At 40.1% G+C, this 20413-nt stretch overlaps 1 protein-coding gene across 2 annotated transcripts; it reads left to right on the top strand.

Moving 5' to 3' along the window:
* The first annotated feature begins 426 nt into the window (after window positions 1-426).
* Window positions 427-19156, top strand: GTF2A2 (general transcription factor IIA subunit 2). 2 transcript variants are annotated; one of them, XM_002825511.4, is made up of 5 exons: window positions 427-598; window positions 5667-5787; window positions 7223-7327; window positions 15752-15878; window positions 18858-19156. In XM_002825511.4, exons 2-5 carry the CDS (start codon window positions 5716-5718, stop codon window positions 18881-18883), a joined length of 330 nt encoding a protein of 109 aa, XP_002825557.1. In that variant the 5' UTR covers window positions 427-598; window positions 5667-5715; the 3' UTR covers window positions 18884-19156. The 2 variants fall into 2 exon arrangements, with proteins under 2 accessions (XP_002825557.1, XP_024088083.1); XM_024232315.2 differs by having other exon boundaries at window positions 473-880.
* Window positions 19157-20413: the final 1257 nt, after the last annotated feature.

The following is a 20413-nucleotide window of genomic DNA, read 5'->3' as shown; positions in this document are numbered from 1 at the left end:
TTTTGTATTTAGTAGAGACAGGGTTTCACCATATTAGGCTGGTCGCGAACTCCTGACCTCCGGTGATCCACCCGCCTCAGCCTCCCAAAGTGCTGGGATTAGGGCGTGCGCCACCGACCCCCGCCCCTGCTATAATCCTGTCAGAATTCGTCTGCAAGATCTTCAACAGTGTTACCCTGAACCCACTTCCGGCATGAAATATGAACGCCCTATATTTCTTAAATTGTGCATCTAACAGTGGAGAAGATTACTCTCTAAAAATTATAATTCCCTTAGGAACGATTTAGTAAACCTGGTGAATTACTCGAGCAGCGGACCTGTCCACCACTTTAGGGCTTGAAGCTCCAGCCCGACGCCCCTCCTTCCGTCTCCACGCCCTTCCCTGACAAGGCTTGAGTGGCGGGCGAGAGCAGGGCTGGGCGGGGCCTCCCGGCCCTCGGGCGGGGTGTAACTTCCAGGTTCCGCGAGCACTTCCGGGTCGCCAGCCCAGTTCTGCGGTTTCTGCGGCGGCTGGAGAGGTGGTCGGAGAAGTAGGAAACTCCTGCCGGGCTCGTGGCAGCTTCTGTCCGCTCCGCGGCGGGAAGCGCCTTCCCCACAGGTAGTGGGTTAGAGAGGGCAGGGTTAGGGAGGGAAACAGGGCCGCCCTCCCTGCCGCCCCCGCCGGAGTCGGGGTGCGTTGCTTGGGTAGTCTCTGAGGGCCCTTCGCTCCTGGGAGCTGCCCGTTACCGACCGTTGCCGGCAAGGCCCGCGGCCGGCACCGGAGAAGGGCGGTGAGGCGGCGGGGACGGTCGCGTCCTGTGGCGGGAGGCTCGTCGTTCACGGGGCGCTCACAGAACCCACCTAGGGGAGGTCCTCAGCCCACCACCGTGTTTTCAGCCAGGTGAATGTCTTAAAGCGCCCTGTGAGTTTTGCCGAATTTCGGAGAGCATTTTTTAAATGTCTCATTCCTGTGCTTTGTAGCTTGTTGTTTGAAGTCTGCCTTCCAACTTTTTTCTTGCGAACTCCGACACAGGGAACGAATTTTAAACTGGGTGGTTTAATCAAAAAATGTTAGGACGAGTTACTTCCGAATTTGGAGACTTCTAATTTTCTGAACTGCAAAACAAGAAGGGAACAATAAATTTCTGTGGCTGATACCACATCTAAAAGATTAGAACACTTCACAAGGAATTTTTAAAGAATGTAAGAACATTGAAATCAGCACTTTGAACAAATGTTTAACGCATAGCTATTTTCTAGATAAACTGATAAATTTGTCAAATGGGACACGATGTACGATTCTGTATTCCTACTTTGTGAAGTTTTTATCTACCTGTTGGGACTTCTTGCCCTTTTTAACCCCCTTTCCCCTCCCACACGCATATTATACTTACTGATATTTGCCTTCGTTTGTTGAACAGATTTTTTTTTGGCTCCCGTTGGGTGCCAGGTACTGTTCTAGACGCCCATTTTACTTAAGTGAACAAAATAAAAAGCTGTGCCCTCATGGAGCTTACATTCTATTAGAGGATGCAGAAAATAAAATAAATATATAATGGTGTTAGAAAGTGATGGTGCCATCAAAAAAAAAAAAATGAGAAAGATAAAGGAGTACGGGAAAGTTCCAGAGCGGAGGTGGGAACTGGTATTTTAAAGATGACGGTGGTCAGTTTGAGCCTCATTTAGTAGGTGTTATTTGAGCAAAGACTTGAAGGAATTAAGAAAATTTGCTAAGTAAATATCAGGAAGAGCATTCAGGCAGATAGGAAAGCCAATACAAAGGCTTTTAGGCCTGTCATGTTTGAGGAATAGCAAGGAAGCCAGTGTATCTGGAGAGGGATGAGCAAGAGTTTTGGGGGTGAAGGCACAAGAAGATAAAGAGATCATGGGTAGCCGGATCATTGTAAAGGCTGACAGAAGCCATGGGAGATTTTGAATAGAGGAGAGGTATGTTCTTACTGAAGTTTTAGAGGATCACCCTGGCTGTGAGTTGTGATTAGAGTGTAGGGGTGAGTGTAGAAGCAGGGAAATCATTTAGGAGATCTTTGCAGTAATCCAGATGACAACGAGAGTGGCCCAGGTCAGGGTGATAACCGTAGGGGATGGTGAGAAGTGGTTGGATTCTGAATGCGTTTAGAAGGTAGGCCTTACAGTATTTGCTAGGAATTGGATATGGAGAGTGAGATAGAGGGAGTGGAGGATGAATTCAAAGGTTTTGCCCAGGCTTGTAGAAGTATGGAGTTACTTAAGCCACGATGCAAAAGATAACAAGTAGAGATGTTGAGTAGGCAGCTAGATTCAGGAGTGAGAAGTTCTATGCTATATGATTTGGGGATCATCAGCAGTGGTACTTAAACCATGAGAATAAATGTTATCAGTAAGGAATGGGTGTAGACAGAAAGCAGCAGAGGACTAAGGACTGTGTCCTGTGATGTTAAGAGTTTAGCGAAAACGGGATCAACCAGCAAACAGTATTTAGAAGGATGAACTTGTGAGTTAGGACAATCCAAAAAGGGCAGTGTCCCAGAAGCCAAGCTAAGATCCTGTACGAAAGAGGGAGTAATCAGCTGTGTCCAATATTCTGATTGAGGCTAGAGAATTAGGTTTAGCGTTGTCATTGGTGACCTTCACCAACCTGTTTCCTTAGAGTGCTAGAGGCAAAAATTAGCTTAAGAGAAAATGGGAAAAAAGGAATTGGGAGACAGTGAATACAGACAAAACTAAGGGATTTTGCTGCAAAGGGGAACTGAGAAATAGGATGTAGCTGGCAGGGGATTTGGGTTGAGGAGTTTTTGTTTTGTTTTACTTCTTAAGGTGGGAGAAGTAGCCACCTATTTGTTTGCTAATGGAAATGATCTGCAGAGAGGGAAAATTTGATGGTGAGGGAGAGAAGTAACAACTGAATTGTCAGAACAATATCCTTGAGTGAACTAGAAGACAATGCCTGATACAAAGGTAAAAGGATTGGATTTAGATAAAAATAGGTATAGAGTTCAACTATAGTGACAAGGAGGCAGAGTATATGGGTACAGGTTGGGCATCCCAAATTCAAAATGCTCCAAAATCCAAAATTTTGAGCACCAACATGACACTGAAAGGAAATGCTCTTTGGAGCATTTCAGAGCTTGAATTTGGGGTACTCAATCACTAAGTATATATGATGCAGATATTCTAAAATCCAAAAGACTTCAGGTCCCAAGCATTTCAGATAAGGAACCTGTATAGCTATTGGTAGGTAGCTGGATGTGGCTGTGAGTCTGGAAGTTATTGCTTCAGTTTCCTCAGTAAAGTGGAATACTTTGTGTCATACTCAGATACATTTCTAATATATTAGCACTTTAACATACTACCAAGTAATTCACTCAACAAATACTTAATAGATACTACATACGTTGTTGTAGTTGGTAAATATGTAAATGACCAAAAGTCCCTGTCTTCAGTGGGTCATCTATTTTAGTAGGTGGAGACAGAATAAGCATATATATGTCAGCTTCAGTTATTGGTATGAATGAAAACAAAGCAGTGTGAGGAAGAAGGGAGGTAATTCTTTCTTATAGGTTGATTATAGAAGGCCTTTCTGATGCAGTAATGTTTGACCCAGAGATGTGAATCAAATGAGGGAGTGAACTATACAGTTATCTGGAAAGAATACTGTCAGCAAAAAGCAGAGCCACCACAAAGGCCCTCAAGCAGTATCATGCTTCCCATGTCAAAGAACAGCAGGGGACCAGTATGACCAGAGCAGAGTGAGAGGGTGAGTGGACGAAGATAGGGAAGTAGGTATTGGGGGGCCCAAATCACATAGGCCTTCCAAACCATGGACTCTCTGGTTTTCACTGAGATGGGATGCTGCCATTGGTGGTTTTGAATAGACCAGTGATGTGATTTGCCTTATGTTTTAAAGTCTTAGTGTGGCTACTATGAGGGTGGGGTTGGGAAAGGCAAGAGTGGAAATAAGGAGACCATGAGTTATCACATTAACTTTAGTGACAGATGATGGTGACTTAGGGTAATAGCATTGAAGATGGTAGAAGCTGTCAGATTCTGGCTACAGTTAGAAGGAAGAGCTGAAAGGTTGGCTGATGGATTGGATGCCAGGTAAGAAAAAAAGAAGTTGCTCTTGACTAAGGTTTTTGAGCTGTTACAGGAAGACTAGATTTACTGTTTACCGAGGTGGGTAAGACTGAGGACAGAGCATATTTGCAAGAGTAGCATCAGAAACATGGTTTTTGACAAATTGAATTTGAGCTACCTACTTGATATTTTTATCCAGTGTCAAGCAGGCAGTTTTATATATGGGTACAAAGGGAGAATTGAGGGCTGGAGATACAAATTTGAGAGTCATCACCAGATAGTAGATGGTATTTAAAGCCATAAGTCTGGATGAGGTAACTAAGAGAGTAAAGTATGTGGAGAATAGAGGACCCAAGAAAACTTAGGGCAGTTCAACAGTTAGAAGTCAGGGAGCTGAGGAGGAATCAGCAAAAGAAAATAAGAAATACAATGGTATCCAGTGACATGAGAACTGAGAGTGCTGTCTCAAAGCCAAAGAAATGTTTCAAGAAGGCAGAAATGATCTGTTGTATCCAATGCTAGCAAGGTGTGAAATGTAAGGACTGATGGCTGGCCATTATTTTTGCTGAGTTTTATCTGATGATTGCTCCTCAAATGTATTTTCCCCCATCCATCTCCAGACTGAAAGTGCCATGAGGTCAAGATCTTACACCTGACGTGTAGTGGAAGCTCAGTAAATATTTATTGACTGTGTACTGCTGCCACCCTTTTTGAGCCCGCATCCCTCATCTGTTTCTAAATCGCACACTCAAGCCCAGCTGTCTGACCTTTCCTGCCTAAAATGCTTCAGTGACTCCCCACTGCTTGCACCTATCCTGCCAAACAACTCCATCTATGCTGTCTCTTTCAGCTTCATCTCCTGCCACTCCCTGTTCATACTTATGCCCTGATAATGTAGAACAGTTTATGTTTTTCCCCACAAACATTTCATCCTTCCATGGCTTTACTTATTCTATTCTGTCAGCCTCTGGAATGACTTCCCTCCTCTGCTTGGCTAAAGTCTAGCTTAAAGAACCTGGAAGCTTTTCTGAGCCAGCTCAGTCTACAGGCAGCCTCCATGGTATGCTTTGTATCTTTATCACAGTTCTTATCTTTTTGTATGTTTGTTACATTCTCTAGAATATAAATTTTTAGGATTGGGAGCATGTCTTTAATCATCGTCTTCTTCCTGGAACCTGTCACAGTGCCATTCTCTTGGTAGGCATTCTGTAAATACTGAATTTAGAGAGAACAGGAAAATAAAGGGGCAGACATACAAATATGAGCTGAAGATTTTACCAGTGACTTGACAGCAGGTAGAAAGGACGGTACATGGAAAATTCTAGACTAAGTCAGAAGGCAGACATTTGAAGGAAATGGTAAAGACATTTTAATAAATATAACATCTATACTGCATAAAGGAGTATAAATGCCTATGTCAAAATCACAGGGAAAAAAACTGGAAAATCATTTGTAGCAATTCCTTGTAATTCTAAAATGATTATCTAGTAATTTGCAACCACTAAGCGTTCTCCTAGTTCTATATTAGAATATTTGAGGTAGATGATATTATATACATAATTTATGATGTTACAGTATGATCTTTTTTTAACAATTTTATATTAAATTTTTAGGACATCAATGCAAGCTTGAATAAGAAAAACAAATTCTTCCTCCTAAGCCATGGCATATCAGTTATACAGAAATACCACTTTGGGAAACAGTCTTCAGGAGAGCCTAGATGAGCTCATACAGGTGGGAGACTGAATTAAAAATCAAACATTTTTATCTTGATGGGTTTACAGTAATTCTTGTCATATCACTTAGGCAAAGAGATATGAGGTAAAATATCTTGGACTATTTGATCCAGCAAGTCAGTAACACTAATTAAATTACCTCAAATTCTTCTTTATTACACTGTCCTGACAACAGGACACAAAACATGATTGAATGATATCATTAAATATAGCTAAATCTGGGTATGTGCAGTGTTTCATGCCTCTAATCTCAGCACTTTAGGAGGACAAGGTGGAAGGATCGCTTGAGGCCAGAAGTTTGAGACCAGCTTAGGCAACATAGCACCACCCATCTCCACAAAAAATAAAAAAATTAGTTTGGTGTGGTGGCGCATGCCTATAGTCCCAGTTACTCAGGAGGCTGAGGTGAGAGGATGGCTTGAACCCAGGAGTTTGAGGCTTAAGTGCACTATGATGGTACCACTGCACTCCAGCCTTGGTGACAGAGCAAGACCCTGCCTCTAAATAAATAAATCTTCAAAAATTTTTGTTCAACATAAAAATTGAGATTGTTGGTTTCCCCCTTCTCAAATTTAGGGAAGAAATTCATATTCTTTTTAGCTTTAAGATAATTTTGTCCAATTTAAGTCTTCTGAGATTTACAAGTCTGAATTTATATTTCAATTTTGAGAGAATTAACCCTTCTGTATAATTCTCCCAAATAAAAACATATTAAGTATTTCCAGCTGGGCACTGTGGCTCACACCTGTAATCCCAGCACTTTGGGAGGCTGAGGCAGGCGGATCACCCGAGGTCGAGAGTTAGAGACCAGCCTGACCAACATGGAGAAACCCTGTCTCTACTAAAAATACAAAATTAGCCGGGCGTGCTGGCACACATCTGTAATCCCAGCTACTTGGGAGGCTGAGGCAGGAGAATCGCTTGAACGCGGGAGGCCGAGGTTGTGGTGAGCTAAGATCGCGCCATTGCACTCCAGCCTGGCGAACAAGAGCGAAACTCCATCTCACAAAAAAGGAAAAAGAAAAAAACAAAAACATATTAAGTATTTCCATTTGTTGGTATATTTTATGAGCTTCAATAAAATTTAATAGGTTTTTTGTTTGTTAATATAGGCCCTATGTATTTAAAAGAAACACCTCTTTGTCTGTCTTCTCCTTTCCAGCCACTGTGAAGGGAAAATTGACAAAGTTTTGTTCTGGCTTTGTAACATCACTGCATGTTTTCTCTTCAAGATTGTTTGTGTCAAGATAGTATAAAAGATATCTTCAAGCTTTGCTGCTTCATCATCAGTTATGGCAAAGGAGATAAAGGAATTCTAGTTTAGAGGCTTTGGTTAACCTCAATTAAATTTTAGATGATAATTTGTATATTTTTATTTACTTTGTCTTTAATGTTCTTCCTTAAGGGGATTTATGACCTTTACCTTTTCTCAGTCTCAACAGATCACCCCCCAACTTGCCCTTCAAGTTCTACTTCAGTTTGATAAGGCTATAAATTCAGCATTGGCTCAGAGGGTCAGGAACAGAGTCAATTTCAGGGTAAGGATATTTTCCTGAATCTAGAAGCCTGTACCAATGGTTGTTAAAACACTGTTTTTTTTTAGGACCCCTACATATTTATTAATCATAAGAGGAAGAGGTGGCTTAGTCAATTTTTGGAACTTGTTTTATAGTAACTAAATTATACTTTTCAATCAACTATAAACTAAGTTGACCCACTTAATGTGAGATACAGAGATGTTTTTAGATTTTTATTTCATTGTTTCACAAATCAGCCTTTGTATGTTTGGCTACCTCTCCTGAAGAGTTACTGAGATTCCAAACACGTGAAATATTATCTGCAGGATTAAAGGTAAGTGGCAGAGTAATCCCCAAGGTTCTGTTATGGTTTTCAAAGTCTGGCCTCTTTCCCCGTTGCAGGGAAGTAGAGTTATTTCTAGAAACTTCATGTTGCCTCCCTCCTACTCTTAGGTAACTTGGCTGATAAAAACCTGATGTCTAGTGGTAGATAACAGTCTATTCTGGCAGCTTGGTCTCACTTGAGTCACTTATATTTTGAACAGTAGTCATCCAAAGCTGAATAAAATTATCTCTCTCGGTTTCCTGATAACTTCAGATTAAGTGCCCATTGAAAGAGTCATGGTGCAACAGAAATAATTTTACCACATTATGGTGTTGATGGAGTCATATAGTGTATGATGATGTTTGGTTATTACTTATCTAACTTTATGCTTATATTGTATTATAAGGCATAACCTGTAGAAATATGGTCAAAAGAAGGTTAAAATATGGTTACAACCAAAATTTGATGATTAATTAACATCTGCCTACTTTATTTGGTACTTAAACATTCAATAAACAATTTGAGTATCTGTTAACATACGAGGCATGCTCTAGATACACAGAGATGAAAAGATAACATACCAGGCATGTTCTAGATACTCAGAGATGAACAAGATAGACAAAGCCCCATTTGACTTAAATTTTAGTGAAGGATAAAATCTCCATGTATTTTATATTAATATAAATAGTCTCATATATCAGTTTCATGTGCCAAAAAATTATCTGGAGTAAAATATGCCTTCAAGACTGTATAATTTGACTAGTGGATCCATGAATTTTTAACAGTAATGATTCTGCCAAAATTAGTGTGTGTTTTTTATATACCCATATGCAGAAGTCTGCCCAGATGATCCATGTTAATACATAAATTTTGCTCTAATAAGAAATTTGGTGGACTACTTATCAGAGGCAATATAGTTCACAAGGCCTAACTAGTCATCTTCTAGGTGTGTTATTGTAGGTTTCTAGTTTGGATTTCTTTAGCTAGAGTTAAAGTAATTTGACATTTACATTTATCTTGCATAGTGTTTTGTAAGTTTGTCTATTTTCGAAAAGCTATAAATAATTGCTCTCAGCCTTGATCAGAACTTTTCCATTCTTGCTTTTTATTTTCCTGGTGTTACTATTCTAACTCACGCTTTTTATCACCCTACTCCTGGGTTACAGCCAAGTTGATCAATTTTAAGTCCTGAATGTTTGCAGATAACATTCTGTTTAGCTTAGTGTAGCATGTGGCCGAGACAAAAGATAATACGTTAGAAATAGCTAATTTTCAGAGCCATTTTGCTAGATCAAATTTAAGTATATATTTTTTATGTATAATTTGTTGACCTAGCAATGAGTAAGCATCTTTTACAAGAATAGAATAATCCTATATAGCATGTTAAATTGTTTTTTGGGTTTTTTTGTTTGTTTTCGTTTTTGTTTTTTGAGACAGAGTCTTGCTCTGTCGCCCAGGCTAGAGTGCAGTGGCGAGATCTTGGCTCACTGCAAGCTCCGCCTCCCAGGTTCACGTCATTCTCCTGCCTCAGCCTCCCGAGTAGCTGGGACTACAGGCGTCTGCCACCACGCCTGGCTAATTTTTCGTATTTTTAGTAGAGACAGGGTTTCACTGTATTTGCCAGGATGGTCTGTATCTCCTGACCTCGTGATCCGCCTGCCTCGACCTCCCAAAGTGCTGGGATTACAGGCTTGAGCCACCTCGCCCGGCCTGTTTTTTGTTTTAAATCCTTTTATGGGTTCAATATAAGTGAAATTATTTAATAGAGTGTTATAGGAGAAAATCCTCTTAACTGTGAGAACTAAGGTTTTAATCATTTATATGTTTTAATTTATTAGTAAACTCATATGTACCATGGAGCTTGAACTGAATTAGTTTTTAGGGAGAAAATTCAGATTGAAGTAGTATGTATAACTAGGCTAGGCTTTTATTTATTTACTCTTTCTATTTTTTCTTTTTTTTTTTTTGAGACGAAGGCTAGAATACGGTAGCGCAATCTCGTCTCACTGCAACCTCTGCCTCCTAGGTTCAAGTGATTCTTCTGTCTCAGCCTCCTGAATAGCTGGGATTACAGGCACACGCCACAATGCCCGGCTCATTTTTGTATTTTTAGTAAGAGATGGGGTTTCACTATGTTGGCCAGGCTGGTCTCGAACTCCTGACCTCGTGATCCGCCTTCCTAGGCCTCCCGAAGTGCTGGAATTACAGGCATGAGCTACCGCACCCGGCCATAACTAGGCTTTTAAAGAGCCATTGTATGTTTTTGGGAGAACATATGCCCATAGATAAAAGTAATGATTACTTTATAGTGTTGAGCCTCAAACGGTAATTAAACAAGCATTAAAAGATTGAATGCCACACCCCCAAAAAATAAGATTTAGTGATCAAGAAAAATAGCCCTTCTAACAAAACTGAAAGTTTCCTTTTCCCTGTTTTTTGATGTTTCTGTAACAAACATTTATTATATAACTTTTAAGATGTTCTTTTAGGCTGGGCACGGTGGCTCATGCCTGTAACCCCAGCACTTTGGGAGGTCGAGGCGGGCAGATCAGTTGAGGTCAGGAGTTTGAGACCAGACTGGCCAACACAGTGAAACCTCATCTTTACTAAAATGAGCTGGGCGTGGTGGTACATGCCTGTAGTCCCAGCTACTTGGAAGGCTGAGGCAGGAGAATCGCTTGAATCCAGCAGGCGGAGGTTGCAGTGAGCCAAGATCGCGCCCCTGCACTCTAGCTGGGGCGACAGAGTGAGACTGCATCTTAAAAAAAATACAAAAACATGTTGCCCAGTTGTGGATACATGTAAAACCAAAAATGTATTTATTAAGTGCATTGAAGATACAATTTGGCCAAATGATTAAGTGTTAAAAGTAATATTTGACCAAAGCCAAATATCTTATAGAAGAAACTTTTTGAATTTAAAGAATAAATCTAAAATTACACTTTGAAAAGTATAATTATCTGGCACTGCAGCTCAAGCCTGTAATCCCAGCACGTTGGGAGGCCAAGGCGGGAGGATCACTTGAGGGCAGGAGTTCAAGAGCAGTCTGCGAAATATAGTGAAACCCTGTCCCTACAAACAAACAAAACAAACAAAGTAACTGGGTGTGATGGTGTATGCCCATAGTCCCAGCTGCTGGGGAGGCTGAGGTGAGAGGACGGCCTGAGCCCAGGAGGTTGTGGCTGCAGTGAGCCATGATCATGCCATTGCATTTCAGCCTGGGTGACACAGCTAGACCCTGCCTCAAAAAAAAACTATATGTATGTAAATATGTATAAATGCATATAAATTATATAATATTTATAATTATATAATATATACACATATAAACTGAAAGACATGTATATATGTTTGTAATTATATAATTATAGAGTATATGTGTAGATATAGTATATACATATATATAAACATCGTTTTTATACTATACTTGAGATACTAAATGGATTCTGACTTTCAAATGAGTGAAAAAGCAAGATATTTAAATAACTAAAAATTATATACAGAAAAGCTTATTTCATTTCATGTTAGAGAGTCTAATTCAAATTATTCTAAAAAGATTGTATTATTTCTTACGTTTAACTTTTTAAAAACATTTGTTGGCTCAGAAGTTACCTAGCTAATGTGCATTTTGATGATGTTAATTGTCAACTTAGTTTTCATCTACAGTTGGAAGGCATTTAATACACTTTAATATCTTTCAGTCAAGTTTTGTAACATTTTATTTTTGCGGTAAAATAAATGAAGCATATACATTTATACTGCAAGTAATGGAATTTCAGCATATGACGTGTAAGATTTTTCACTCCAATCTACATCTAAAATGCTTTATATTTGAAAGTGAATACTCACATACTGGCTCATAAATCCCAAGGACTTGCTTTGTTTAAATTATTTACATAACATTATCCAATGAAAGTAATTACTGCAAGCTAAGCTACGAGGACACAAAGGCATAAGAATGATATGACTTTGGGAACTTTGGGGAAAGGGTGGGAGGGTGGCGAGGGATAAAAGATTACACATATTTTAAAAGAGAAAGTAAGGCGTGGCACAGTGGTTCATGCCTGTAATCGCAGCACTTTAGGAGGCCACGGCAGGCAGACCACTTGAGGTCAGGAGTTCAAGACCAGCCTGACCAATATGGTAAAACCCCGTGTCTACTAAAAATACAAAAATTAGCTGGGTGTAGTGGCGCATTTCTGTAGTCCCAGCTATTTGGGAGGCCAAAGCAGGAGAATCACTTGAACCCAGGCAGTGGAGGTTGCAGTGAGCCGAGATCACACCACTGCACTCCAGCCTGGGCAACACAGCAAGACTCCGTCTCAAAACAAAAAAAGTAATATACACACTTTTTTTTTTTTTTTTTTTAAGACGGAGCCTCACTCTGTCACTCAAGCTGGAGTGCAATGATGTGATCTCGCCTCACTATGACCCCCGCCTCCCGGGTTCAAGCGATTCTCCAGCCTCAGCCTCCCGAGTAGCTGGGATTACAGGCACCCACCATCATGCCCACCTAATTTTTATATTTACATAGAGATGGGGTTTCACTCTGTTGGCCAGGCTGGTCTTGAACTCCTCACCTCAGTGACCCTCCCACCTCAGCCTCCCGAAGTGCTGGGATTACAGGTGTGAGCCACCACGCCTGGCCAATAATATACACGCTCTTAAGATCATGGAGTACACACAACTTCAGGATGCTGGAAATGAACGTTGAGTTTGGCATCTAGCTGTTTAGCTTTCCAGAGGCTCAGACTGTATAGCAAATGAGCAGATCTAATTTTTAAATTTATTTTATAGGTTTACAATTTTGTGTCTTTTTCCCTTAATGTCATGGGTGATTTTCAATGTATTTATCACTCCACTGAAATTGCTGTTGCCGAGTTATTTTTGTTAAATCTAATGCATCATTTGTAGTGCTATTGATGGTTGTTTTTTTGAACCCCTATTTCCCTTGAAACCATACTGTGTGAGCTTTTCTCCTATTACCTGGCCTGTTGCTCTCAGACTCCTCTGTAGTTCTGTCTCTGCTTATCATTTAATTGTTGGTATTTCTTAGGGTTATAGCGTGCCTTCGCTGTCCTTGGTCTCATCTAGTCCTCTGGCTTTGGTTAAACTGAATATCATGATCAAATGCTTTCTCCTATCTTCCGGTTACTTACTGGACATCATGACTTAGATATACCTGAAATTCAACAAGTTCCAAATTTAACTTTACTCCCAAACCAGCTTTTTCTGTGAATGCATTGACATTCAAGTCAGAAACTTGGGAGTTACCATGGATTTCTCTGTCCCCGAACCCTACCACATTTATACTTGTCCATTCCTACCAGTCCTTCTTTAAAAGTCTCTCCATTTCTATTGATCCCTTTACTATTACTGTAGTAAAGCCACTTTCACCTCTCTGATTCACCCAGCTAACAGACATCAGCTTCATAGCTGGTCTTACTTCCTTTAGTCATACTCCTGTCTAACCTGTTATGTCATCACCAAAAATGCAAATCTGATCAGACTCTTATGCTTAAAATCCTTCACTGACTTCCCAGTACCGTTAGGATGGGGCAAAGGTTTTCCAAGATTCTTTAGCTTAGGACCTCCTGACATGTTCTGTTTTCTGGAATCGACCACCCCATTCCAAGTGTTTGTCTTCCTTTCCATTATCCCTCCTCTCCATTGACTCTTACTTATTCCTTAGGAGTCAACTTAAACTTCACTTTTTGAGAGAAGCTCTCTGCCTTGTGTCCTCCATACCCTTGAGTGCCTTTGCTGTACTCTCATTGTACCCAGTAACTTACTCTTTCATAGCACTGTTATACTACCTATTTACGTGTTTTAATGATCTCCCTGCTAAACTCAGCTCACCAGTGGCAGGGACCTGTGCTTACCGTTGTATCCTCAGAGGCCAGCATAGTCTAGCACACAGTAATTACTCATTTATTACATTCATTCATTCATAGCCATCAGTTTCCTTAATCATTCTCACTTGATAGACTATTTGGAATGAATCCACTTTTTGCTATTACAGTACTATTGCAAGGAGCATTTTCGTGCTTGGTAGTTTGTTTCTGAGTTGAAGATTTTAGGCATTTAAGTGTTGCCTACTAAATTTCCTATGTGACTATATGTGTGCATGTGTATATCTCAGGTTGTAATTGTATTCTGTTGGTGTCTATGCACAACTTTCATGACATTCTTTTTAAAAATTTCCGGTCGGGCGCGGTGGCTCACACATGTAATCCCAGCACTTTGGGAGGCCGAGGTGGGCAGATCACCTGAGGTCAGAAGTTTAAGACCAGCCTGGCCAACATGGCAAAACCCCGCCTCTACTAAAAATACAAAAATTAGTCTGACGTGGTGGCAGACGCCTGTAATCCCAGCTACTTGGGAGGCTGAGGCGGGAGAATCGCTTGAACCTGGGAGACAGAGGTTGCAGTGAGCCAAGATCACACCACTGTACTCCAGCCTGGGCAACAGAGTTGAGACTCCATCTCAAAAAAATAAAAATACACTGGGTGCTATGGCTCACGCCTGTAATTCCAACACTTTGGGAGGCCAAGGTGGGCAGATCACCTGAGGTCAGGAGTTTGAGACCAGCCTGGACAACATGGTAAAACCCCATCTGTACTAAAAATACAAAAAGTAGACAGGCATGGTGGCCTACGCCTTGTAGTTCCAGCTACTCTGGAGGCTGAGACAGGAGAATAGCTAGAACCCAGGAAGTGGAGGTTGCAGTGAGCTGAGATTACACCCCTGCCCTCCAGCCTGGGCCACAGAGTGAGACTCCATCTCCAAAAAAAAAAAAAGTAAAAATTTCCTTTTGATGCTCAAGTATATATATATATTCCTACTTTAAAAAAAATTTTTTTTCTTAATTAGAAGAATGTGTCCTGGGCATGGTGGCTCACGCCTGTAATCTCAGCACTTTGGGAGGCCGAGGTGGGAGGATTGCTTGAGGCCAAAAGTTTGACTAGCCCGACCAACATAACAAGACCCTGCCTCTATTTTATTTTAAATATTAAAATAGGCTGGTGCAGTGACTCATGCCTGTAATCCTAGCACTTTGGGAGGCCAAGGAGGGCAGATCATCTGAGGTCAGGAGTTTGAGACCAGCCTGGCTAACGTGGTGAAACCCTGTCTCTACTAAAAATAAAAAAGTTAGCTAGGCGTGGTGGCATACACCTGCAATCCCAGCTACTCAGGAGGCTGAGGCAGGAGAATAGCTTGAACTTGGGTGGCGGAGGTTGCAGTGATCCAAGATCTCACCACTGAACTGTAGCCTGGGCAACAGAGTGAGACTGTCTCAAAAAAAAAAAAAATTATATAGGCTAGGCATGGTGGCTCACGCCGGCAATCCCAGCACTTTGGGAGGCTGAGGTGGGTGGATCACCTGAGGTCAGAGTTCGAGACCATCCTGGCCAACATGGTGAAACACCATCTCTGCTAAAAATAGAAAAACTAGCTGGGCGTGGTGGCAGGCTTCTGTAGTCCCAGCTACTCAGGAGGCTGAGGTAGGAGAATCTCTTGAACCTGGGAGGTGGAGGTTGCAGTGAGCCAAGATCGCACCACTGCACTCCAGCATGGCGACAGAGCAAGACTCCATCTCAAAAAAATAAAAACGTATAAAAACTTATAAGTTGCACAAGACAATCAGTGTTGTAGTCTCAGTGACTAATGCAGTAATCCATCTGAGCCAAGTCACAGGATTAAAATTTAGTGTTTCTAAGAAATCCCTGCTTTTTGTACCTTTGGAGAATTAACATACACAATAAAATATGTAACTTTTAACAAATATTTCCATAATTTGAATGAACTTTCATAACTTAGCCACATGAGGGCAATAGAAATACAAATGCAAGTTTTTATTTTTTGTTCATATTTCAGGTAAGTAATTTGCAATGTAGACTAAAAATACAGTCTGCCAACTAAAATATTTTTGAAATCTTCCCTTAGCAAATTTGTGTGGTGGTTGTTTTTTTAAGTAGCTAGGATTAAAGTTAAGGAAAATCTTAAGCTAAGCATTAAACTTATTATGTTCCAGGTAGCTAAGATCTCTTAAATTGCTTTGGAGAAAAATGTGACGGGAAAAAACGTTTCACGGTATTTCTAAATGTTTTGTTTTAAAGGGCTCTCTAAATACGTACAGATTCTGCGATAATGTGTGGACTTTTGTATTGAATGATGTTGAATTCAGAGAGGTGACAGAACTTATTAAAGTGGATAAAGTGAAAATTGTAGCCTGTGATGGTAAAAGTAAGTGCTTGCCTTATTTCTGTAAAAGCAAAGCTACTTGAAACCTTGTTTTTATGAGCCTTTAGAAGATCTGCATCCATATGAAAAGCCTAAGGGGTAAAATGGCCCTATGATCAACTCCCAGATAAGCCCAGGCTTTTATCTCAGCTAAATTCTGAATTACATATCTCAAACAGTGCTCTTACTGACTTTGTGACTTAATAACATATAGACTACTTACACAGATTGGATTTGTGTGGGTAAAATAAATTAATAAGCATTTGTTCCCTATTTCCATTACAAATTTTAAGTGTTTATCAGGCTTTTTAGACACCTTTAAGAATTTTGACAATCCTGTGGTTTCTATGTTGCTGGATACCCATATATTTAAAGTGTTATTTTAAGCAGGATTTTAATTAACCATAAGAATTCGGAGTCACGATGGTAAATATTTATCTAATCTGTTAAATATGACATGTGCAAGTGAACTTTTCACACCAGACCTAGGAACTTCTTCCAGGTCTTTAAATGTTTCAAAAACTAAACACCTAATTTCTCTTTCTTGATTAGTTTATTTCCTTTTTGCTAATTATATTTTAAATGTACTTCATAATCTGAACCATTTGTGTTAACAGCAGCTATTCCAGAAAGTAAATAGAAAAGACTGCTGCTCTTTGAGAGGGAGTTTTGAAAAGCAAGAGAAAGAAATGTAGAAAGTAACACCCTCCATTTCCCTGTTTGAGTCGGATTTGTTTTATATATTTTGCATTTCCAAAGAAATAGCTAATCACTGAAGGAATGTAGAGAATATAAAAAAGCACATGGAAGAAAAACGTTCTATACAACACTACCTGATGGTGGTATAACTGCCCTATTGAATATTATATAACTTTTTTTTTTTTTTTGCAAAAATGTATGTATATGTAGACATTAGTAGATATATTTTTCAGAGTTTACTACTCTTAAGCCTTTAAAAAAAAAAAAAAAAAAAGTCTTGCTGTATTGCCCAGGCTGCTCTCAAACTCCTGGGCTCAGGTGACCTTCCCACCTCGTCCTCCCAAAGTACTGGGATTACAGGCGTGAGCCCCTGCACTTAAGCCTGATTTTTAGTGGCTATATAAAATTATACCTTAAGCCCTTTTTAAAGAAATAGTCTCTTCCAGATATCAGAAAGTCTCTGAACCTAGCAACGTTAATGTTGATGACTTGTTATAGTTCAGAAGGTTACCTAGGAATAATTATTCTAAGAACTTTGGGCATAGTTAACTTTTTATTATAGTCTTCAGATACATGTTTGTTGTTTACAGCAAGGAACAATGTTATATTTGGGCCTTTTTTAAATTCCTGTGAAGGTGGTGCTGTTTCCTGAATCACAAGATAACATTTCTATATTTGAAATTGTGTACAATTTTTTTCATGTTTAAGCTAACAGCATCCTCATAACCCTTGTTTTATTAGTCTGTAGAATTTAGGCATTAATTTATAATACCTAGACCTCTATCAAAATGAATTAATGACATACACCACTACTGCTTAGAACTTTTTTTTAGCACGGAAATGTTCTGTTGCATTTTCCAATAGCCACTCATGGCTTTTGTACTTGAAATGTGGGTATGGGCAGCTGAGGAACTTAATGTTTTAATTTTATTAATTTGAATTCAGCCACATATGGCTAGCCAGTGGTTACCGTATTGGACAGAACAGATGTAGATTAGTAGAGTGTCAGTTTCAGTCATTTGAACCATAGCTGAGAACCAAAAAGTCAGTAAATAAAGCCTCTGAACAAAATAAATATTGATGTGTAATATCAAAGAATCCACATAAAGATATGTATTTTACTGATAGGAGCTCGTGTCTGGTAGTCCTTAGAGTGTGTTGCTCTTTACTATTTTCCAAACTTCAGTGATGAGAAGTAGCAGATCGGCCTTGTTTATTGCAGTAGTTTTTGAGGCTTTTCCCCCACTTCAGCACAATGTAGTAATTGATCTTTAGTGAGAAGATTGTTGACTCAAGGAAAGCTTAAATTGTATTCCATTTACTTTATATCTGCAGAAAAGAATGCAGTGTTAGAAGTTTGGGACAGTAGGCCAGGCGCAGTGGCTCACGCCTGTAATCCCAGCACTTTGGGAGGCCAAGTTGGGCAGATCACTTGAGGCCAGGAGTTCAAGACCAGCCTGGCCAACATGGTGAAACTCCATCTGTACTAAAAATACAAAAATTAGCCAGGCATGGTGGCACCTGCCTGTAATCCCAGCTGCTCCGGAGGCTGAGGCAGGACAATTGCTTGACCCGAGAGGTGGAGATTGCAGTGAGCTGAAATTGCGCTACTGCACTCCAGCCTGGGCAACACGGTGTGACTCTGTCTTAAGAAAAAAAAAAAAAAAGTTGCCGGGCACGGTGGCTCACACCTGTAATCCCAGCACTTTGGGAGGCCGAGGCGGGTGGATCACGAGGTCAGGAGATCAAGACCATCCTGGCTAACATGGCGAAACCCCGTCTCTACTAAAAATACAAAAAATTAGCTGGGCGAGGTGGCAGGCGCCTGTAGTCCCAGCTACTCAGGAGGCTGAGGCAGGAGAATGGCGTGAACCCCGGGGGGGGCAGAGCCTGCAGTGAGCTGAGATCACGCCACTGCACTCCAGCCTGGGTGACAGCGAGACTCCATCTCAAAAAAACAAAACAAAAAAAAAGTTTGGGACAATAAAGGACCTGGGGAAAAAAAGTGTTATGTAACAATTATATGAACCACATGTAGTTCAACTTGGTTTTACTCTAGTATGAATATGAGGAGCTAAGCATCTTCGTATCTCTGCTTAAAAGGAAACTTACTGAAGTTCAAGATATTTACATTGTCACCTTCCCTCTTTAACCTTGCCCTCTGTTCTTCCCCACCCCTCAAGCCACCACTGTTAGTCCTGTGTTCTCATTTTTGATAGTCTTAAAATAGTTAATTTTAAAATTAAATTGCTCCTTGAATTTACTTTCTCTTTTGTTTCCTAGATACTGGCTCCAATACTACAGAATGAATAGAAAAAATATGGCTTTTTTATGCCATCTTCTGTTATTCATTGCTTTTGAAGAGAAGCATAGAAGAGACTTTTTATTTATTCTAGAATTGCAGAAATGACTACACTGTGCTATACCAGAGAATTCCAGTAGAAAGAAACTTATAATTCTCTAGCCTCTTACATCACCTTTATTATACAGCATGAAAAAACATAACTTTTTTTTAATGACAAAAGTTGTTGCCTTCCTAAGAACCTTCTTTAATAAACTCATTTTAAAACTCTGAGTAATAACTGGTGAAGCTATTAAGGTAGCAATATGAAGATTTTAGATAATGCATTTTCCCATTTCCTTTGCAAGGAACATGATGCTCTTTCAGAATGCTTATTTCAATAAAGTCATGTTAGTTTTGTCAGTTGTAACTTTACCTGATGAAAGCATCAGCAGGGGCAAAACCAAACTCTGGATGGAATTTTCTAAGAAAATCCCTTGCTTTTTAAAATACAAAACCAAAGTTAATCATTGGTATAAAAAACCCAAGTACAACTTGATTAGGAAAAGTTAGTTAGACAATCATAGCAAAAACAAAACCAAAATCTTTCCTTCTTAGACCAGGTAACATGAGGAAGGGGGAAAAAACCTAAACAAAATAGTCCCCCCACATGACAGGTAAATTATTTCTTCAGCTTGCCATATTGATCCAAATTTCATACATTTTATCATGTACATGATACATTAGACTTACAATAGTCTAATTATTAGACTTTATGTCAGTGGATTGTGCTTGCAGAAATACAGAAGTAACATACTGACCCTAGATGAGGAGTTTCTTACACATGGTTAACTGGATTGACCCAATTGGAGTAAAAGATTTTTGCTGTTACCTGGATGCTCCTGCAGTTGTTACCTCAGCATGCCACTGTAGTCCTTGACTCTCACATTAAAACTAACTTTTTGGCTAGGTACTGGTGGCTCACACCTGTAAGTAATCCCAGTACTTTAGGAGGCCAAGGCTGGAGGATTACTTGAGCCCAGGAGTTCGAGACCAGCCTGGCCAATATAGACTGTCTCTACAAAGAAAACAGTTTCATCCTCCAACTCATTCTATGCATGTATTTCCATGTTCCCTTCCTAACCACTACTACCTATTACATAGTCTGCTCCAGTTAAGCTTGAGAAAGAAACAAAAGAGACACGACTTTTTAATGTTTGGTTCTGCTATTTCCTCCGATTTTCATGCATTTCCTGTCAGCATCAAAATCCTACCCATCCTCCAAAACTTAAACCCAGTTGTATCTGAGTGTAATCCATATTTCTTCCTTTTCTGACCTCTTACAAATGAGTGGTTTAAATAGATGAAAAGTCTGGGCATGGTGGCTCACGCCTGTAATCCCAGCACATTGGGGGGCCGAGGCAGGTGGATTGCTTGAGCTCAGGAGTTCAAGACCAGTCTGGCCACTATGATGAGATCCCTCTCTACTAAAAACTACAAACGAACAAAAAAATCCAGGTGTGATGGTGCATGCCTGTGGTCCCAGCTACTTGGGAGG

The sequence above is a fragment of the Pongo abelii genome, chromosome 16, assembly GCF_028885655.2.
Source record: "Pongo abelii isolate AG06213 chromosome 16, NHGRI_mPonAbe1-v2.0_pri, whole genome shotgun sequence".
In the NCBI taxonomy this organism is placed as follows: Eukaryota; Metazoa; Chordata; class Mammalia; order Primates; family Hominidae; genus Pongo; species Pongo abelii.
Note: the sequence above shows the minus strand (reverse complement) of the source record. Positions and strands in the feature narration are given on the sequence as shown.